Consider the following 24076-nt stretch of genomic DNA (forward strand, 5'->3'; position numbering starts at 1 on the left):
GGGGTACAGAAGCAGAAAGCTTATTGTTAGAGTGTTATGTTCCCATGGGCAATAGCCAAACAGTAATTTTCCAGCCAGCACAAAGCCAGACAGTAATTCAAATGCACACATGCGAAACAAAGAGCTCCAGTAAAGGTGATTATGTAGGTAATTATAAGATATTGTGTAATTGTATGTTTCTTTATTCTTCTCTTTATTAGAAAATCAAATACATACAAAAATATGTACATGATTATATTGATATGCTTACATAGTATAACATATACAAATGTACTATCTTCGATAATAGCTTACAAAGGAGGCAGGTGGGAGCAAAGGTGTAGGGAAATGACACTAGATGGTAAGTTGAATCCATAGGAACAAATGAATAGAAACAGAAATGACATATAATACTTGCTCTAATTTCTTCTCTCAAATATCCTAAAAGGCATAAAATTATATAAAATAATATTTATGATAACATGTTATTTGTAACATATAAAGAGGTAATAAGATGTGATATGTATAATAATAGAATTTAAAAAGGGAGAAAGGAACAGAGCTATATATGGTTAATATTTCTATATCTCATTGGACCTTAATTAACATAAATCTGGTTAATTCTGATAAGTTAATATGTGTATTGCAAACTCTAGACAGCCACTAAGAAAATAAATCAAGAATAAAGTGAAAAACATTAGAACAATTAAAATATTACACTAGAAAATTTTTTTAATTAAAAAGAGCACAGTAAGGAAACAGAAGAAAAAATGCATATACGAACATACACAAAAGCATATACAAAAGACATATAAAATGATAGAGATAAATCCAACCCTATCAGTATAACACTACATATGAATGGATTAAGCAATCCAAAGGAAAGGCAGGGATTCTCACGCTGGTATAAAAGCCAGATTGAACTATATGTTGTCTACAGTAGACATACTTCAGATTCAAAGATACAAATAGGTTAAAAAGTAAAAAGATAGAGTATTCAAACAGCAACCATAAGAAAACAAGAGTGGCTATACTAACAAATAAAATAGACTTTAAAACAAATAAAACATTAGTTATTTAGAGATAAAGAGGGACATTTTATAATGATAAAATGGCCAACCCATATAGTAGATACAGCAATTATAAACATCTATGCACCTAAAAACAGAACCCCAAAATCCATGAAGCAAAAACAGATAGAATTGTCATGAGAGATAGATAATTGAACAATAATAGTTGGGGACGTCAGTACCTCACTTTCAATAATGGATAGAAAAACTAGGCAGATCAAAAAAAAGAGATGACTGAAACAACGCTACAAACTAATTAGACTTAACAGACATCTTTAGAACACTCTACTCAGCAACAGAATACACATTCTTTTCAAACACACATGGAAAATTCTCCAGTATGAACTATATGTTAGGCCATAGAACAAGCCTCAGTAAAATTTAAAGGACCGAGATCATGCGAAGTATGTTTTCCAACCACAACGGAATGAAATTAGAAAGCAATAACAAAGAAATTTGGGAAATTCACAGATGTGTGGAAATTAAGCAACACACTCCTAAATAACTAGTGGATCAAAAAAGAAATCACGGGGAAATTAGCATATATTTTAAAACAAATGAAAATGAAAACATAACATAATAAAACTTATAGAATATGGATAAGGCAGTGCTTAGAGGAATTTATAGCTATAATGTCTGTATTAAAAAAAAAGAAGAAAGATATCAAATCAATAACCTAACCTTCCAATGTAAAACACTAGAAAGACAAGAGCTGGCTATACTCAAAGGAAGCAGAAGGAAGGAAATAATAAAGATTATAGCATAAATGAAAGAAATAGGGAATAGAAAAACAATAGAAATATAAACAGCACCAAAAACTGCTTTTTAAAAAAAATCAACAAATTCATAAAATTTTACCTAAATTGACCAAAAAAAAGAGGAAGCATAAAATTACTAAAATCAGGAATGGAAGAGAAGACATGGCTACCGACACATCAAATTTTTAAAATTTACAGAACAAGTGTCCATTAAAAAAGTTAAATCATTATATTTGGGCAAAATATTTACATTATAAATGACAAATAATATCCAGTATATATAAATAACTTTTTAAAAAATTATGATGAGTAATACCAAAACCTATTTTTAAAAATGATAATTTATAGAACAGGATATTCAGATGCCAATAAAGATATGAAAACTTGCTCGATGTCACTAGTAATCAGGCAAATGTAAAAAACAAATGATATACTTTTTCAACACATTAAATTGGCAAAAAATAAATCTGATGCTGTCAAATTTTGGGATATGGGAAGTATATACTTATGTACACTACTGGTGAAGGGGTGCTTCATTATAGTTATTCCAGAAGGTAATTTGAAAATGCTATTAAATCTGAAAATATGCTAATCGTATGACCTAGAGATCCCATTTTTTCTAGATGTCTAAAGAAAAATTTGACCTGTATATACAGAAGTGTTTATTACAGTTTGTTTTTAATAGCGCACAACTGGAAACAGCTAAAATGTTCACCAAAAGAAAATAGATCAATAAAATTGTATGCATACCCACAATGGACAGCATTTTAAAGAAGTAATCTAGGTTTATAGGTATTGGTATGAACCTTATTTATAAAAATGTATTCATTTATAATAATATAATCGCAAGACATCTGCTTCTGACCAAGATGTAGTAAGTAATAGGGGTTAGATTTACCTTCTTGCCTGAAACATAACAAAACAAACAGAAAACCAGACAAGATATATGAAGAAAACAACTTTATTAGATATCCATCAATTTAGGAAAATGATCCTTGAGACATAGGAAACAAATAAAGTGAGCCCTTGATTATCCTTGAGGAAGTTTCAAGGCTGTGCCATGGAATGGGGGTGATCTGGGCTAGGCAAGGTAGTGTTGGGGAGTATAATTTGCCACCCTAAAAGATGTCTTTTGGGCATACTGATTATTTTAAGCTGGTTATTTTTAAGAAGCTGCAGACACTGGAGAAGCTCTGAAAATCAAGTAGATGTTACCCTTTTATGAGAGATATTTATGTGTATATTTACATCTCCATTTGGAAGAGTGTCTCCCTCACTGTATCAGGAAGAGGGGAATGATTCAATCTCTAGAAACTCATCAATGGAGAAGGCAAAGTCTTAAGTCTGCATAACAACCTTACCCTTGTTCACTGTGCTTTTCCTGATAAAGTCCCATAACTGACTTCCTACCCCCAACATCTTCTTTTGTCTTTAGCTGAAGATAGTGTTTAAAGTGATGGCTTTGACCATTTCAGGGAGTTATTCTCTTTTCCTAGGTCTCTCCCATGTGTACATGTACCAGGGAAATGCTCTATCTCTCTGACATCTTATTTAAGCCAGCTTTGTTCCCATGGCCTTCAGGCTAATAGCTTCTGCTTAGTCTTGCATACTAATTATTAGTATGCTAGACATGCTAATTATTAGAGGAATTCTGCTTTGGGGCTTGCAGAAATAAGGGAAGTATGATTGTTTATCAGAGATTTGCAGGAACTTTGTGATCAGATTCACATCAGTTAGAGTCAACAGACCAAGCACAATCTTCCTTGGACCCCTGCTGGCCACCAGATGTCTGCAGTCATCAATCACCTTTTGTCCCTCCCATTTCCCCTTCCTTTGACATAAAAGAAGCCTGAACTCTGTACTTTCTTTAGATGGATTTGAGAATTAGGTCTTCCATCTTCTCTATCGATTAACCTTTCATTACTCCAAACTCCGACATTTAGAGTTGGCCTTTGGAAGCATCCTGCACACAGACTTTGGACAGGTAACATACAGGACGTTATATACCGTTAAACTTTTATTTATTTTTCTCCTGTTAATCTGTCATATCAATTTGATTATTAGACCAATCAAAGAACTTAGAAGGGTAGAGGTAAAATTTTTGTACTCCTACAGTGGACTCCCTGAGCTAAAGAGAATGAGCTGAGAGTCTGGGAAGATCATAATGGCTAGAGTTCTTAGGACACAATACTGAAGAGAAGGGATTGCACAGAGAGAGAACTCAGTCTTTGCAGAAGGTCAGCCTTGAGTACGCAGGGTGCATATATGTAAGGAAACTATCCATGGCAGAGAAAAAGAACCACCAGAAGGATTAGACATAACAGCGCCCAGCACTCACATAGGGCCAGGAATAGTGCCTGTTTCTACTGTTCAGACTGGGAAAACTCATGATTCACAAGGCATTGGTTAGAATACAGGGAAGATCTATTTAGTTAACATGTTGCTAGCCAGACTGATTAGGGGGTAAAAAAAAAAGAGGCAGAGAGAGAGAGAGAGAGATTGAGAAAGAGAGAAAACACAAATTACTGATATCAGGAGAGTTAATATAATTATAGATTCTACAGGTATTAAAACTATAATAAAAATATGACAATATTTATGCAAATAAATTTAACTTAGATAAAATAGACCAAGGTTTTGAAAGACACAAAGTACTAAAGCTCACTCAGGAAGAAATCTCGAACCTAAAATATAACCCTATATCTATCAAAAGAATTACATTTATAGTTAAAAGTTTCTCCCACAAAAAAACACTATGTTCAAATGGCTTCACTGGTGAATTTTACCTAACGTTGAAGGAAGAAATATTACCAGTTCTATACCGACTCTTCCAAAAAATTGAAAAGGAAGGAACACTTCCCAATTGGCCAGTATTACTCTGATAACCAAAACAAGACAAAGATATTACAAGAATAGAAAACTATAGGCCAATATCTCTCATGAATATAGATGCAAATATTCTGAACAAAATTTATTCAAAATTAATCCAATATATTAAAAGGATAAAACATCATGATCAAGTGGGGTTTACCACAGGAATGTAAGATTGGTTTAATATTCAAAAATCAATTCATATAATTCACCATTTTAACAAACTAAAATAAAATAAACAAAAATAAAAAACATCTCAGTAATCTCAGAAATCACATTTGATAAAATCTGTCATTCATTCCTCAGAAAACTCTCAACAGACTGAGAAGGGGACATCCTCAATCTGCTAAATAGCATCTATGAAAACCTTACTTTATGGTAAAAGAATAAATGCTTTCCCCCTACGATTAGGAACAAGACAATGATGCCCCCTCTCCCCACTTCTATCTAATACTGTGCTGGTGGTTCTGTCCAGTACAATCAGGTAAGAAAAGTAATAAAATATATCCAGATTGGAAAGAAACAGTAAAAACTGTTTTTATTTATAGACAACATGATTGAAAATCCAGTGGTATCTACAAAACAACTACTAGAATTTATAAATAAGCTATCAAGTTTGCACAATATATGGTTAATATAATGTAATATAACTAGTAACTTACTACTAGTATATGCTTCTTGTTTCATCACCATGTTTTAGAAACACCATAATATTTTATATATAGTTTATTGTTGTGAGCACATAAATGTAAATGAAGGAATGAGAAAAATATTGGATTAGGAGAATGTATACCAATCTAGCAAAAGGATGAGAATGGGGATTAAGTTTTCAAGATGCTTTATATCTGTAGTTCTGATATTCTAAAATGCAATGTTTTTAAGTATGAACTTAGAAAAAAGACTTGAAGTCAATATATCAAAATGTTTATATTGGTTCAATCTGAGTAATGGCAATACGGGTGAATTTTCTTTTCTTTTTTTCTACTTTCCATGTTATTTCTTTGTTATTTGTATACCTTTCTATGTTATATATCTATGTTATTTAAATTTCCAGAAACAAAAAGTGATTTTTATTTGGCATCATGAAGGAGAAGTTCTGAAGTACAGTCATTTGAAGGAGTAATAAAAAACTTTTCGTATTGTCATATGTTGAGATATCAGGGATCCATTGGAAAACAAATTCACTGCACATTATGACTGAAAGAATATACATCAATTTTTAGCTAGTGTCTTTTGAGTGTTTTAGTTATGAACAATAGTAATAAATAAATTTTTACTTCATGTTATTGTTGTGGAACAAACCATGCCAAAACTCTGGCTTACAACAAGAGTCAATTTTATAACTCAGAAGTCTATGGTTTGCTTGGAGATTCACTAAACTGGGCTCAACTGAGCTCAGATTAATTCATTTATGTATTTATCAGTCAAATGCCTTACTAATGCATCTGCAAAGGCTCCTGGGGGCTCTGCTGTAACCTGGGCTTGGGTAATTCACTGTAGCTATTCCATGTGTGTTGTGTCCTCATCTTAGTACTAGCATACAGGCCCAGATGTGACCTCATGTGATTGCAGAAGTGTCAAAGAGAGAGTGGAAACATGTAAGACCTCTTGAGACTCAACTTTGAACTGGCACATTGTGTCTTATTCAACTGGCCAGATTGACTCCCATGGCCAGGCTGAGATTCAAAACATGGAAGATAGACTCCACTTCTTAAAAGAACTGCAGAGTCACATTTACCACATTTGATTACATAGGGAATGGGAATAAAGGATTGGGACTTTTAATGCAATATATAACACATTTCACGGCTTAATATATACATACGTAAAATAAGACAAATTTTTACAAAAGAATACTTACCCTTATTATGTGTCTTGATCTTTGATTTATGCTATACTATGTAGTATATCATATATCAAGTTGCTAGAACACAAATCAAAAAGCAAGACACATAATAAAAGTAAGTATTCTTTTAAAAAAATACTGATTGCCAGTAGATTGTTTCATGACCCCTTAATGGGTCACAACTCACAGTTTGAAAAATACCATTATAATGTAACTTGTATTCAACAGTAACTTTCTCTTTATTCAAATGTTTTCTCCAGGATAATATGTAAATAACTGGCATGTTCTGAGCATGGTTTGGGCATTTCTTTGTGCCAGGCAATGAGCTGAGCACTTTATAGACATCGTTTCGTTTACTTCTCTAGCCATTTTTATGAAGTGAGTATTATTATTATTCTAAATTTATAGGTAAGCAAACTCAGGCTCAGATAGGTACTTCTCCTAAGTTACCCAGGTGTTAAACCGTAAAGCCTGAAATTGGAAAAATTGGAAAAATTAAACCTGAGTCTCTTATTCTCTGGCCAGGGAAGAGGGGAAGCTAGACAAACACTTAAAATTTGCCGTGGCTAGTATTTTTGTCATGGATAAACTGAAATATATGTTAGTGAAATAGTCTGTCATTGAACCAGTCTCTCAGTCCTGAGAATAGGTCAGTCCTGTCTCATATTAGGCTTGTAGATGGGCTCTGAAAGTTAAGCCTGTCTGGTGCTAGCAATCAGATATTTAATAAGGAAATTTTATGGAAACAAAAGAGAAACAAAGGTTATTGATTGGAGCAGACTATAAACACAGTCTGATTCCAAAGGGCAGCCAGTCAAGAAAAGAGAAGTATTTTAGATGTAGGAGTTAAAACACCTTTTGCAGTTTGAAATGTCTCTGTTGATGTCATTGGGTGTTCAGGTAAACTTTCTTGAGTGGCTCATACAACAACAGGCATGCAGAAGATTGTCTAACCAGAAATTATTGTGGCAGTTTTTCTAATGTTTATATTAAGTTGTTCATATTTAGTTGTAGGGCTTCAGGGAAAAGGGAAGCTGTTGTTCTTCGTGATTCCAAATCAAAAGGGTGGTATGAAGTTGTAAATGTTAGTTTGGAGACTAATAGTCAAACATTTGAGGAAACTAGAATTCAGGATTCAGTCCAAGCACAGAACAAAAACCTTAAAGACAGTGAACAGTATTAGAATCTAATATCCAGAAAGGTATGCTACTGAAACATAATTTTCGTCTCTAAAATCACCCTGGTTTCTATCAAAGGTAGCCAAATTAAGACTAATTTGTTTACAAAATAAGTCTTGTTTTGATAAACTTGGCCTGCTTATTTATATAACTGCAGCAAGAATAATGATTGACTATATAGGCTCTTTTACATCTGCTTTGCTGGAACTTTTCATAAGGAATCTCAGATTGAGCTTTTAAAAGCCTCTCCAGTCTGAGAAGCCATGCCAAGAACTTGCCATCAGATTTTGCCTGGGATACCTATAGAGTTGGGAGAATTACTCTCTTCTTGAGGTCCCTAAACATTCTGAAGTTCCTGCACCTGCCAGGAAGTGATCTTCCTTATTCACCTGGTTAAGCTGTTGGGAATCCTGTAAGCAAGATATAAGGCTATTTTCCAAGGGACTTTATTGGCTCCATAAAGTGAACCTTAGTGCCATAAAGATGTCTGGTCATATCTGATTCTATGCATATTCTCAAATCTGATTTCCAGTCAAAGCCTTGATAATATAACTAATATGTTTCCAATTGTATTCTGTTACAAGAAGAACAGATTCTTATTGAACCTATGTAAATAACTATATTGCCGTAAAAATAAGACTACTCAGTGAGAGTTTCCAAATTCTGGAGGAATGAGGTAGGAACAAAAAATGTTTCATCTTTATTCACAAAAGTATATCTTATTAAATTGTTGATAACTTAAAAGAAAGGTTTCTTTAAATGTGACAAAACATTAAAGAACAAACAATGTGTTTTTTTAAAGCCATAAAAATTATAAACATTTATATCATTTCATTCAGTCCCATGTTATTAATTCTTGTCCTGCTTGAATACGGTTTCTTCATTAGTTCTGGAGAGTCTTACCAGTTCAATTTCACCATCTTAAAGTTATCAGAAACCTGTTCTAAGAGGTCTTTCATGAGTCTCACTGAAGATGAAGCACTTTTGTAAAAGCATGATCAAAGTAAAACAACTATAAATAATGAAAGACTTAAAAATGGCCATGGTTTTAAAAATGGCCAAGATCTGGTGAGAGGTCATTATAATGTACCTGATGAGGACATTTTATTATTTCTGCAGCACACATTTTAAGAGAGTAACCAGAATTATGACATAATATTATACAGGACATATCAGAATTTAGGAATTTTATGTAGTTGCTAGAACACATATTAATAACATTCACCTATGCTATAAAACCTAAAAAGGTTTATTATCATGTAGGTGACAATGTTTTCCATGTAATTTAACATACCAAATAAGCTTAATTACTTTAATATCTCTCTTTTATGAGGAAAGAGAACCAAGCCTTTGAGATTTCTAGGGATCTTCTGGAAAAATCCAAAGGTTACATTCAGGTCAAAAAATCTTTATTTAGAATTTGAATTTGGGGAAGTTTGTCAAACATATCAAAAAGTTTTGGATCCTTGACTAAATAGGATCACGGATCTTTATGAAAAAATGCTTAATTATCTATTTGACCAAAGTGACAATAAAAGATTTCAAAAGATTTCAAATACAGGTTACACAGTTGTGAGCAAAACTTAGCTCTTTTAATATTAAGAAGACTCAGTTTTCTTAAGTAATCCAAGACATGATTATGCAATGTAAAACACTGACAATTATTTTGATAAAACAGAATCTTTGCTTTCTAGACAAATCACTTTAAGAGAAAAACCTTTTACAATTTCTTATCAGGAGCAGTCCAAGAAAACTTTGTTCCTTTTGCAGATAAAAGGAAATTAACTTTTAGTTTTACATAAGTATACTACCAATTTTAAAGCTTAATTTTAAAAACCTTATAACAATTTAACTTTAGCCACTTTGATTACACAAGGTAGAATTCTCTTTTTTCCACTCTCTCTCTTTCCAACTTTGTCCTTTATTTTTCACCTTCCCGTTTTGAAATAACTAGAAGTTTTAATTTAGACAATATACTCTTATCTCTTTTAATAAAAATGCATCTTCATTTTTCATACATCTTCTTACCAAAAATACTTCTTACTTTCTTTGCATACAGAGTTTTTTCCCCTTATTATTTCTAGTAGTTTTAATTTAAAAATGTTAATTAGAATTCTTAACCTTTAGAAACCTTAATTTTAGTGAAAACAAAGAAATAAGCAATTGTGAACTGTCTTTTACACCAGCATTCTGTAGATTGGCAGATTTATGAATGCATTTCATAATTTCTAGAAACATAAGCTTCTTCATAGTGCAACTTTTCAGTAAAGTATAAGACATGTTTTATTAGCAGACCCAATTTATCTTTAGTTCCTCTATAATGAGAGGTCAAAAGTAGGTAAACTGAGACTTATTTAGCAATTAATGCTTCAGTATTTTATCTTATTTGGAAATTATCTAGCCATTTAATGACTTCCCATCCTTTAATTTAACTTAACAACATTTTAAAGTTTCAATTACCAAAAAGATTTAGGAAGCTGTTTTTAGGTACACATAGTATAAACAATAATTTACTGAAGAGTTCACCTAAAAACTTATCCAAATAGCTCCTCCTTTTTCTTCTCTGATGAGAAATTTCTTTCTAAAGTTAGCATTTCTAAGAATGGCGCTTAGGTCCTACAAAAGATCGAGGTAGAAAATATATATCACAGAGGCACAGAGAAAGTATCCAAGTTTTCTCCAAGATGCAGTTTTTGGCACATATTTGCCCTGTTATCTGATGGCTAGGCCCCAGAGTGAGCAGCATCCAGGCAGTTAAAGTTTGTCCCTTCACAATTGCCAAAACTGTAGGGTCAAAAAACTTTTTCTTTCTTCCCTTTTGGGTTCTTTGTCTCATAATAAAATTGACATAAGACAGATTAATAGGAGAACAACAAACAAGTTTAATAACATGTATAGCTTCTGTACACATGGGAGAGACCTAGGAAACTGAGTAATTCTCTGAAATGGTCGAAGCCATCGCCTTAAATACCATCTTCAACTGCAGATGAAAGAAGACGTTGAAGGCAGGAAATCAGTTATGGGACTTTACCAGGATAAGCACAGTAAACAGGGGTAAGAATGTTATTCATATTTGAGTCCTTGTCTCCTCCAGTGATATGATTTTCCCTCTTTCTGGTACAGCGAGGATTTCCCTTATGCATTTAAATGTCTCTTACAAAAGGGTATCTTCTACTCAGTTTTCAGAGCTTCTTCCATTTCTGCTGTTTCTTAAAAATAACCAGCCTAAAGTAATCCTTATGCCAAAGAGACATATTGTGGGGTAGCAAGTTCTGCTCCCCTACATGTCCTTTTGAAGTACTTTAAACATGTTAGATTATAGTCAGTTATTTTTTTTAATTAATTTTTTATGGTGCCATTGGTTAACCAAATCCAATAAGTTTCAGCTGTACACTTTAACACTTTAACACTTATACTCTGTGTTCACCTCTCATAGTTAGATTTCTTTCTGTCACCGCATATTTGACCCCCTTAACCCTGTCTACTTCCCCCCTCCCCCCACCTCCTACCCCCTGGTAACCACTAGTCTATAGTCCATGTCCATGAGTCTCTGTTCGTTTGTCCTGTTCATTTGTTGCTTTTAGGTTTATATCCCACATATAAGTGATATCATGTGATTTTCAGCTTTTTTGTCTGAGTTATTTCACTTAGCATGATTATCTTAAGGTCCATCCATGTTGTCACAAATGGCAGTATTTCATCTCTTCTTATAGCTGAGTAATATTCCATTGTATATATGTACCTCAGCTTTTTTATCCAATCATCTATTGTAGGGCACTTCGGTTGCTTCCACGTCCTGGCCACTGTGAATAATACTGCTATGAACATCAGTGTGCAGATATCTTTTCAGATATGAGTTTTCAAGTCTTTGGGGTAAATATCCAGTAGAGGGATTGCTGGATCATAGGGTAGATCAATTCTTAGTTTTTTGAGGAACCTCCATGAGATTCTGGTATTTGTAAATCTGATTTAATTCTAAAAACATTTGAGTTATTTCGTAAACAATTATGCAGACCATTGTATCCTTAAACATCTCTTGAACACATCTCCCAATCTTCATTGACTTTTTTATTAATATCTTTGAAAAGTTAATTTGAAATAGTTGAAACTCAAGCTTCATCCATGTAGACCCTCCTTTCACTTTTCCTTAGATTGCATGTAAGTAACAAGGCATGGTAGGGATATTTAGTTCTCACTGTTATGTTTCTAAGCTAGCATCCAATGAGATGTCCTTCATCTCATCTGGTTGTTGGCCATCTATCTACACATGTATGGCCCTTTTGTTTCCAGGGTGCTAACTAAGAACGTGTCCAAAGCATCTGCGTAGGCCCTCTTTGCATCCATTTATTAATTTGGGATCATGATAGCTTCTCAACCTCTATGAAGGCTATAAGGAAAATATCCCTTTGTTTTTGGGTATCTCAAACCAATACTGGGATTTTGCCAACTCTCCAAGACACAGCCCAAGGCAATTGACTATCAGCCTTTCCCTGGGAACCTCTTAAGTATGAGCTCTTACCACTTCTTCTAACTCTCCTGACTTTGTATGCTTAGCCATTCCATTTTCTAGTTTGAGTCCCTCTACTCTTCCAAAGTGCTGTTCTTTGAAATCCGTGAGTCAGAGAGTAAATTCTTTTTTTTCTACTTTTTTTTCTAATCTGTATCACTTCTCTGAGTCAATAAGCACAGATTATCTTAGCTAATGCTTGAAATGATTAAAGGAAGTATGCAGTGTAAGCCCTGACAGTTGGCTTTCCTTTTTGTAACACAAGTGTCTCACTGAAACTTTGATTGTGGAGGCATCCAATTCAGAGATGGCTAGCTCCAATAAACACATTGCCAGCCACTAGATAAAGAGCCAGGCCACCCCTCCACGCCAGACTTCTTTGTTTTAGAGATATTGATTTCCATAACTGAACATTCGGTCTTCTTATTTTTTTCTCTTCCTGTGCTTTAAATTCCCACTGTTTTAAATTTACCAATAAAAAGTGATTTTATGAAGCCCTAGACTCCCACCCTTGACCCCAGTAAAAAGCAGAACCCCAGGCCCACACTCTCTCAACTCTTTCTTTCTACCCACAACCTCATTGTGTAGCCTCAGGTGTGCCATGTAATTTCCAGGTCCTATCAGTAATAAACCTTTTTTAAGTTTCCTCATGGTTATTACTGAGGGTATCTTGCTATCATAATAAGAACCATAAGAGCCAGTCCATTTCTCTTTCCTTGCTTGATCATTTTTACATACTGGGCTTGGTAAACATTTTTTTTTTTTTAAAGAAAGGGTTAAAAAATATTTAAAACTCATTCCATTTGACTTTAAAACTCTGTATATCACATGGTGGTTGGTAATATAGATCCTTGCCTATTGCTCCCACAGGCCTCTAACCTCTACCCATGCCCTAAATGTACCATTATCCATTTGAAGGGAATAAGGTTTGGTTGATGGGAAGAAGTAAAGAAAAGCATGTATCTGGCCCCCACAGGTCCACTGGATTTTGCAGGGAAAAGGTCGGTGTAGAAGCTGATGGAACTACTTAAGAATGAACCCATGACTTTCTAAGAACAAAGGGATTCCAACTTCTAGGTGATCAAGTATGGTACAGAGCAGGACTGGCCCTCAGCTCTGTAAGGAACTAACACTGTTCAGGCACCAAAAGATTAGAAACTTTAGAAGCATCCAGAAATTGTCCTTGGTATGGACATCATTCTCATGACAGGCAGTATAGCCAAAGAAGTATCAGATAGGAACCAAAGAGGCCCGGGAAAAAGAGAAGAAAGAGGATATGCTTTGTGTTCATTTTCACTGACTCACTGTTTTTTTAAACACTTCTTGACCATTTCAAGAACTAGCAAGAAGACCCCTGCGGGAAACACTGAAGTACTCATACTACTAACACAGCTTCTGTTTAGCTGTCATCTGACTGTCTCAAAAACAAATAATGCTGCAGGAAAAAATTCTAATCTAGAAAGAAACATAAGCATTCATATAAATTCCATTGCAATTACTCTTATAATATATGTAGTAGGACAACTTCCAGCTGAAGGAGCAATCTACCTGAATAAGCATTTTTGTGGTGTTACTTTTATATCTGAACACAAGTTCTGGTTTTGTTCCCAGCCTCACCTCTGACTCATCATTGTGAAACTAAGAAATCATTTAGCTTCTCAGCACCTCAAAATCTCTCTTCTGTGAATGTGGATAATGGGTCAGCCTTCTCTTGCTTCACTGAAGTTTTGTGGAGTTTAATTAGATAATGTTTACATAGCCCTTTGAATGCTACTAATTAAATTTATGTGTAAATATGATGCTTCCTTTTATCAGGATGCCTTGATGGCCACATTTCATAAAGACTTAAAGATGAATATAAGAGGAAGATTCAATAGGAAAGAACTATTTTTTTTTTTTTTAGTTCATGTGAACTCAATTTGGAGATTAACAAACAGGCCCATGAAAATACCCATTTGGGGTTCTAATTGATAAGAATAAAAGTTTAGCCTCAGATTTGCTCAAAGGGTAATGGTTATACCTTTCTTTCAGGGTAAACTTAGCTTCCAGGTTGTAGAATCATGCCCAGGTTGTGCTAAATATAAAAACATTATATTTATTTAATATATTTACCTAAGACAGCATTGGTGATTAATTTCATAATTGTCAAATAAGGAATCACAAAATAACAGATTCGTAATCACCTAATAAAAAAGTCATAACCTTTGAAGTAGTGTAATTCTGTGTAGATCATCCATTGATTAGTCTAGTTATCAATCAAAGAAATTTTAACCCACAACAGAGAAATCTTAGATGAATCAGAAATCTTTTTAATAAATTTCCTTATGAGCATAGTTCACCCTAAAATAATTATTCTAATTATATTTTGAAAATATGCATTAATAATAGGCCATTTTCTCCTGCCAAAAATAAATTTATAGATGGATTAATTATCCTGGCAGAAAAAAACACAGCCCTACTTCCATAAACCTGCCTTGGGCTTTAGTGTATAATTGTATTCGTAAGCTAGAATTTTTAATGATAATATTATATGTAACAATTAAATTTCATGTTATTGAATATCCAAGGATACAGAGTTGATATGTTTTATTAGGAACTTAGACAACTGTTATGAGAGTTTTGAAAGCTACTAAAAATAAAGGTGAGATTTTGCAACAGTAAAAGTTTCTATAAAATCTAATAGCTAGTTTATTATACTGGTGATGTTTCTTATTACCTAATACTTCAGGAATATACCTGCTGATGGACCAGCATAACATAAAAGTACTTTGAACTGTTAGAAACTTCAAATTCAGCTTCTGATTTATAGCTTATAAAATACATAATCTGTCCCAAATTTCTCATCTGAATGATGAGTAGAATTTTAGGGAAATTTCAGATTCTTTAGGTCCTAGCCGAGGACTTGTGAAAATTAGAAGAGTGCCTTAGTAAACTCCTAGGCATAATAACCCACGTAGGTATATTGTTGATATTTCCAGAAGAAGGCAAATAATTATTGATTATTATGATCTAAAGGGACACTAAAGAATATAAATACAGATCTAAAACTAAAACATAAAGCCTCAGGAGGCATAATGATAAAATAGAATTTGAGTATGCTACTGCAGGGAATCAAAGAATGAATATTCAATTTATGGCGCTAAAATTCTGAATGAATCTATATCCTCACTCATTGGGGGATTTAACTAAGAGAATGAATGTTTTAAGAATCAGTCCATTCTCTACTAGTTTTAGTCTTTTTTTAGCTTATACTTTGAGTATTATATAAGTTTAGATAGTTTTAAAGAGGTCAATCTGATCCTTGATGGGTTGAGCCCCATTAATCCTGCCAATGTCATTGAAGTGTTACCCACAACAACTCTGGCACCTCTTTGAGATCTTCAATTTAGGGTTGATTTAGACAAACAGGTACCAGTAAGTCTAAGTCAATATTCAAATTAGCTGTGACCTCATGAATAGGGAGTCCTCAGGGATTTTAGGAAAGAGACCATCAAGATATTTAATCTACTGGCAATTCCATTTTCAGGGTACATCTCTCCCTTTCAAGTTAGAGATGTGGTGTCACAGAGTAGGAAAGACCGTACCTCTGCTGTGGGCCAGGACATGTGGAATGTCTGAGGATTATTAGACCCCCGTCATCTACGGAGTTCGTTTACTCCAAGGGAGATGCTGAATAAGAATAGCTGAGTTTAAAAGCTAATAAAGTAGTGCCCAGATCAAGCAAAAGGTTATCTTTAACATTGTGAGAAATTTCTCCTTGTGCTTTTAAAGGTAAATGGGAGACTGGACATTTGCTTCCTCCTCCTCTTCCTCAAACACCAAAGTGCATGTACATTTTCTTTAGTTTTCATTTTGTTTTGTTTTGTTTTATGGGGGCAGGGAGTTAGCCAATATTCTTTCTGTTTACAGTATCTAAAAATGTCTTTACTAAGTGACTCTCTCTTTGTATTTAATGATTGGTAGTATCTAATTGTTTTATCTGTGAAGTCATAAATTTATTCCAAGTCTTATTAAGTTTTTATTCTAAGGCTCTTTCAAAATGTTTAAGCAACTGATGAAGGTCTGGCAATAGGGCTATTTCCTATTTAGTTTCTCTTGGGTATTAAATCTATTTCAGGTTTAAGATTAGCCACAGAAAATTAGCAGAGAGCTCACTACATCTGCATCAGGAGTTACTTCTGAATGATGTCGAAAGGTTTAAAAAGCCTGTCTCTGAATTCCCCAATGGATGAATTCTTTCTTTATATGTAGGACTGAGTCAGAGTCCAACCTATGTTCACAGGAATGATTTTGGGGATAGTTTCCAAAAGACCTTTTCCAATATATACAGATTTTCTAAGTCTCTTTTATTTCTTGTATAATTTGGGGTCTCTGAATTCTACCTTTCCATCCAATTCTTTGCATCTGAACGTATGTGCTATTTGATATATATTTGGGAGAGCTGGATTATATGTTTCTAAAACTATATCTAATTTCTCTACAAATTTTATCTTTCTAAGCTTTGGAAAAATTTTAACACTGGCTTTTAGCTCAGAATGAGACTAGATCTAAAAACCTAAGTGATTTTCCCTGTTCTGAGGGGAAATTAACTTTATGAGGTAATTGCACTTTGGGGGGTTCTGGCCAGCCGGGAGGTAAAAGGAACAAGTCAGAAGGAAATGGAAAAAACATAGCCTGGGGAGAGAGGAATAATAAGTAAAGTCTATTAGATTTGTGCTGAGATTTGGAGGAATCTAAAAGAGAGACCATTTTTACTTTTTCACCTTTATTTGCCTTGGCCAAGACATCTTTTAAGGGAATAATTTTGGAATCTGAATACCTTTAGATACTCCCTCAAAAACACTAAAATGTTCAGACCATTGAATGTTTGGAATTTTATTCCTTTATGTTCTAAACAACCTCTCAAATGAATACTTTTGTTCACATCGAAAGTTCCTCAGAATGGTTATTATAATTCTAAATTATCTTTGATTAAATGATGGCATTTAGAAAGGTAAGTATAAGAGTTTGGGCTATGGTATAAATGTATGTAAGAAGCTGGAGTCTACTTCAGAGGGGCATGCTCTTAGGTTTAAACTGAGGCAAATCCAAGAAAGTCTAGGACTGGTCAGATGAAAGTGCTGTGTATGTACCTTGTGCCTCAGCCCCCCATTGCCTAATTTCTGGCCCACCTTTGGCTGAGAACCTGACTAATTTTCAGTTCCCAGAAGATAGAAAGGATTAGAGAGATTCTGCAGAAAAAAAAAAATAGAAGATTGAAGAAAGTTCTCATAAAATTGTGCTAAGTGACCCAAGGCAGTTTTTCCGAAGTTCAAAAGATATCGAACTTCTTAATTTTCAGTTAGTTTGATGAAAAGATTTATCCAGCTCACCCCCATTCCCTTCCTGTGAACTTTCCCCTTATACATACACAATAAAAAATGACAGGGACAGAGACACATTGTTATAAGTAATAAGACTGATTTCCACCAAGATAAAGTTTTTTAACTGATTGTATAATCAAAGGGTTGCTAAAAGTGTTCCTTATTCATAGAAGACAAACTCAGCATGTGGGGAGCTGTAACGAAAAGAAATCAGTTCAGATTCAATGCAAGATTTACCTCATCATCCCAGTGAGAGAAATCAACAGCTCCCTGTCCCAGCAAGAGTCTCAGGAGGCCACAGAACCACCCATGGTTTCCAAGTTAAGGTCTTGGATCATGGACAAGAGTTCTTGATTAGATCTTCACGGGTCTCCAATATTGTTAAATACTAGCTTCTCCCAAATATCACCCAAACAATCCATTGAAAATACAAATCTGAGTTTATGGTTACAGAAGCATGGGGAAACACTACCTTGACAGTTCCTTAGGAGCAGTGGTGACCTAGCTCTCAACAGCCTATGAAGGTTAAATCTGAGCCTCTCCAATTCCATGTTCATTGATGTCACCTTGGTAGCTTAGTCAGCCATAATAGGAGTGTTTAAGCTTTATGCAAATCATCAAATTCCACAAATCAGAGATTTTTCGTTTCGTTTTACCAAAGTGCCAGATTAGTAGTATATTGGGGTGTGGAGGCAAAGTTGGGATATTTAGGAGATGTTGAAGTTTGTTTTAGAGGCTTAAAGCAGAGGCTTGAGTAAGACTGGGTAAGGATCATATTATAAAAGTTTAGGATCAATAAACACAACAAGGAGAGGGTTTTGAAGTAAAGGTTTCTAAGAGTCTTAGAGAACAAACAATCATTTGATACTATCTACTGAAAAGTCAAACGGTTCGATGTTAATTAAAATGAGTTTTTCTGTAAGTTCCTAAAACAATAAAATTACTGCCAACTTTTATCTTTCTGAGCAAGAGTTTACTGGAATAATAAAGTCATGTTGTTGAAGACAGTGGAATAGTAAAGTCATATTAATGTACACAGTAAGCTATGTGGGTGTGGATGGTTTCGGTTCTCACATATAATACTTGAGCCTTCAAATTATATAAGAATTAAGGATGTGTTTCCACAGAATTATCACAGAAATTATCACACACAAAAAACATAAAGCTTGACAGAAATATTCACTTGAAATCACGGTTCATTTTCAACTTTTACAAAAAGAAAAATTTTTTTCTGACTCCATATCCTATTGGTATGTATATATATTTTCTTTAGCAAATATTTAAAATAACTTTTAATGTCATTTCACTGTTATCAAATGATAAGAATTTAAGTACATTGCATTTATATACTTTGGGAACAAAATACATTAATCATGGGCCTCTACAAGACAACGATGTGAGTGTATGACTTAATATTTAACATATCTGAAAAAGAGATTTTATATGTCCATTTAATATAATTTCAAGCATTAAGTACAATTTGTATTCTTTCTTTCTTTTCTTCAGTAGAATCTTTTATAGAGTTAGAAGTATGTAAGGGTTCAGAAATGAACTAGTTGAAAGAAGGAAGAAACAAATTTTTTTCACTTCGACTAAACAAAAGAGAATGTTTAACTTTTAGAATTGGAAGCCATCACTAACCTTCCCATTTAAATACCTTCTTTACCCTATTGAGAATATTTCTAATGAGGAATAAAGTTAGTGTAAAGTTTCTCTTTGTGACATATTCTATTATTATTAAAATATTCTCTATGTTGAGCTAAAATCCATTCCCTTTGTTCTCTCCTTCCTTTATTCTTCCTTCTGAAAACATAGAATAAAAATCTACTTTCTATTCAGATTAACATATTGAAGACACAACCACAATTATTGGGTTTTGCTTTTGTTTTTAGTTGTATTTTTTCCCGAGATAGGCAGCCTGAGTTTAACGAACTATTATTCCTTTATTTCAGAGATACTCAATGTGTGGACTAGGACTGATCCATGATTATTTCTTACTTTTTGGGAACTATACGTTATAGGTCCACAACAAGATAAGGAGCTGTGCCAGAATATAAATCAACATACCGCTTCCTTCATTGAAAAAATCTTGCTATGAAAAAATAAAGCTAGCTGAATTAAACAGTGTGTTTAGTGATATAGTTGCTTTACATTTTGATATAGACTGATACTAAACAGTTGAATCAACTAGTTTGATAGCTGTGCTCCATATAACATAATTCTAGATTTGTTCTAATCATTATTCTCTAGACCAGCCTCTGGAATATGACCAACATTTCCGGAAAGAGTCTACTGAAAATATAATGGAAAACATTATATCCTTGTATCCAGACATTATTTGCCTTAGCATAGCCTCATAGTTTTTTAATGAATTTTTAATCCAGGACAATACCCAGTTAGAATTACAAATTTGTCCCCTTTCAAATTCATGCTACTGATAGTCCATTATTCCAGAGTTGCTACCTACTAGCTATTCTATTCAATTTTGTGTCATTTGTGCATATATACGCTATGCAGTTAACTGCATAGCGTATATGCAATATAAAAAAAAATCCAAAATTCAGTCATTTTATTTTTTATTTTTTTGTTTTGTTTTGTAACTTAAATTTTTTTTTAATTTTATTTTATTATTAGTTTCAAGTATACAGGACATTGGTTAGACATTTATGTAGTTTATAAAACAATACCCCTAATTTCTCCTTCTCTCCTCTGGCTATCCATCTAGCCATTACCTGAATGCTAACTGAAAACTCAGTCATTTTAAACACTACCTTTTTATTTTTCAGTTTTCTTTTGAGACTGTGGTTCACCTGGTCAGTTATGGGGGCCTTGTCTCATTTCTTCTGATCTTGACTGGGCTTGCTGAAGCATCTGCCTTCAGCTGGTGGTTGGCTGAAGACTAATTGGTTTAGGACAGCTTCAGCTGAAATGACTTAGCTGTCCTCCACAGGATTTGTATCCTCCAGTAAGCTAGCTTGAGCTTGTTCTCATGACTGTGACAGAGTTCCAAGAGTAATAGGAAGCACACAAGACCTCTGTAAGGATCAGCCCCACCCTGGCATAGAGTAGAGCTAAGAAAGTTGGAAAATGAACCTAGAGGAGGACAAAGATAAATAATCATCACAACACCAATGTGTTCTTTCAAATTTTTCACAAAATTTTTTAAAATGTCACTGACAAATACTTTTCATGGAAGACCTCAATAGAACTTATAGATGCTTTGATCAACAGTTTTGGAGTATGTCATTGAAATAACTATGACTGCAACCAATAGGAACTTTCATCCAACCCATGTTTTTTCAAACATCATGTTAATAAAAGTTCAGTGAAAATTTTGTCAAATTTGGTGCTTCAATTAAGAAAATCATGTATAGTTTTCTGAATATAAACTATCATCACTATATTATTTATACTAGGAAAATAATGGAAAGAGTGCTATTCATTTGGTAAAGTCTGGTAAGCAGTCTCAAAGGTGAAAGGGTAAATCCTAGCAGGAGTTTATCCACAGAAGCCCACATGTGCTACCTTCGTTCTTCTGCTTGATCAGAAATAATCAAGTGCAGTTGGACTCTTCTTTAGGAACAGTGTATGTTGTATATTTCTTAAAGCCATGGCAACAAAACATTAGATATATAAACCTTAGTTATATTCAAGGACAAAATTGAAGTATTTTCTAGAGTGTTTTACAACTCTGTTTTGCTTTCAGGTATTCCAAAGTTGATTACATCTGATATGATTAAAGAAGGTGCTGCTGTAATTGATGTGGGTATCAACTATGTCCATGATCCAGTAACAGGAAAGACAAAATTAGTTGGAGATGTGGACTTTGAAGGTAATAAACTATTTGATAAGTAAAGATAAAGAAAGATTATTTTTTGCATGTTTTGATAGTAGAAAGAGAAGCTTTCTATTTGAAGGGGATATTATTAAGTTATTAATCATTATACCTCTTTCCTCTGAGGGAAAAGTTTATTCACACTCATTTATTTCCTTCCTTCATCTTTCCTCCATACTCCCATATTTCCTTTCTACCTCTTCCCTCCCTCTCCCTTCTCTTCCTTCCATCTTTTCTTTGTTCCTTCTCTACCTTCTTGTGAAGAAAATATAATTGTACCGTTAATATTCAGCTTTAAGATTAAATATTTTGTCATGCAGTTTTTCTGTGAAATAATTCAGCTGGCCTTTTATAGCAGGCATTATTTTTTAGTTTTTAGTTTTTTAGTTTTTGGAGTATAACTCTATATTTCACATCCTGTGCTCTATACTCAGCCATCCACTCCTAGAGCCAGAAGGCATCTTCGGGTGTGCTTGCTAACTCTAACTATATTTCAAATCTAGACAGTTCTGGATAATTCAGCATTATTCCATTGTGTTTTAAAGAGAATGAAGAAGAGGAGCTAGGCTAACATTTCTATGGACATGAAGGAGATAAGGCAGCCAATCTGTAATAATAGACAGTTCTAACCCAGTGCCTTACCTCTACAGATGAGGAAACTGAGCCCCAAGAGATAAGTTTTTAGATGCCTGACCCCTAATCTAATATCTTTGTTAGCTACTGACCTGCATTCACATCTAGAAAGCTTAGATGTCTAATAAGAATATAGTAAAGTAAGTGGAGATCTTTTTCATGTTAGAAATATTTTATATATAAGACTGATCATTCTGGCTAAAAAAAAAAAAAAAGCAGGGCCATGCCAAGAACTTCATTAGTTATAAGTGTGTCTTTATAGATAAACTGAAAGGAATAGATGATAGAATTTTTTAAATAATTCAAATTTTACATTCCCACTTGTAATGTGGTCATCAGCTGATGTTTTAGCCAAGTTGTAGTGTGGTGTTGAATAAAACTGAACTTGCAGGCAATCAGAAGCATCCTCAGGTATTGGCCCCATGTATGTGAGATTCCAGGTAGGCATAATGAGCCTCATATTAAAAAGAAAAGAAAAAGAAGGAAAACCTGAAGACAATACATCCTGAGGACAAAATGGTGAATAAGAGCAAAGTATAGATGGACCTTTTCAAAGAGCACACTACTGCTCACATAGACTGTCATTCACAGGTTCCCTGCCAGGGATGGGGCATCTAGTCTACTAGGAATGGCTCTCGAGTGAACATGTGTGTCTGTCTATATATGTGTGTGTGTCATGTGTACATTCTGTCCTCTTCAGGAAATGACTGCATTTCTGTATTTCATTTTTGATGTTCAACCACTAATGTCAGACATCAATATTTTATTTGAATTTCTCATCTTGAAAGAGTAAGAATATATTTTATTTCAAGATTTGACCTTATTTCTTATTTTTTGTACTGTCATTCTGCTTCTTGATAACATTTTAGTTGCCATGTGTTTATTATAAAATCCACACACTTATGATGCACCCAAATGGCACAGACAGCATATAATAACCTGCTCAAGACAAAACCAGGGATGTTTTCAGTTCATAATCTTGACTGTATTTGAGGGGGCAGACTTACCCAGCAGTTTACTACATCTCATAAGACCCTTTCCTTTATGCGATACTTCATTGGTTTCAGATCATTTCCATGCATTGTTATGTTTAGCTAAAATGTTTTTGGCTCATGAGAATATGCTGAAAATGAGCATTTAGGGGTGAGTCCATATGCTGAGTCACATATAGATATACACTTCAGGTTGCATACTACTCTTCTTGGTAGAATGTATTAAATTGCATTTGTGTATCTAAGCATATAATGAAATAAGAAAGCAAATGACAAAGAGAAAGATATGATATAAGCAGGACAGAGCATTGGGGTGTGAGACTGAAGAGGTGCTTTTAGTCCTAGGATTGCAACCTCTCTGACCATCTGTGTTGTCATCAGTTCAGTAATATTAAGAATAACACTGCCTCCTTTTAGCTGTAGTGCTTAGTGTATTTCAGACATTCAGCTGCTATCAAATGATTGTCTAAAATCACAGAAACTTTTGGAAGGTCAGGTTTTTCTGATCTTATAAAATGCACCCATATGATTGATATTTCTCTTGCTACACTGCTGGTTCATGGAGCCAGAGTCCCAAGGAAGACATGGACTTGGTAGAGAAGGCCTTGCCAGCTAAGCCATGACTCAGCCACCCAGAGGAGCAGGCAAGTGATAGGTTTTGACATGTCGTACTTCAGGTTGTTTGTCAGGACTTAACCTGAGGTGAGGGATGATCTCTTGGCTGAGAGGAAAGAACTTTAACTTGAGTTATGCCACAAAACGTATAGGTAGTGTTTGGCTGCTAATTGCTACAGGGAAAGTGCGGCTGCTTTGTGAGTATCGGTGAAAGTTTCACCATAACTGTAGCCAAGATTAACAAAACGGATGCAGATAAAATCAAATGCTAAATTAAATTATCCTTGCAGAAATCTTTGGCTCACTAATAAAGGAAACAGGATGACCCATTTTAAGTATATTACTTTGATGGGAATGATTTTTCTGAAGAACAGTTTCATCAATGACCCCATTTGGGGAATATTGGAAATATGTAAATAATTGCAAATT

General features: G+C 34.1%; 1 protein-coding gene across 4 annotated transcripts in view; it reads left to right on the forward strand.

The window, feature by feature from the left end:
* MTHFD2L (methylenetetrahydrofolate dehydrogenase (NADP+ dependent) 2 like) overlaps positions 1–24076 on the forward strand; it is a 123780-nt gene that overhangs the window by 74860 nt on the left and 24844 nt on the right. For all 4 annotated transcript variants that reach the window (XM_011360532.2, XM_023530865.1, XM_023530866.1 and 1 more), the window contains one exon: positions 21279–21404. In XM_011360532.2, coding sequence (XP_011358834.1) covers positions 21279–21404 — 126 coding nt within the window. The remainder of the gene's footprint in view (positions 1–21278; positions 21405–24076) is intronic.

The sequence above is a fragment of the Pteropus vampyrus genome, unplaced genomic scaffold (assembly GCF_000151845.1).
Source record: "Pteropus vampyrus isolate Shadow unplaced genomic scaffold, Pvam_2.0 Scaffold56, whole genome shotgun sequence".
Lineage (NCBI taxonomy): Eukaryota > Metazoa > Chordata > Mammalia > Chiroptera > Pteropodidae > Pteropus > Pteropus vampyrus.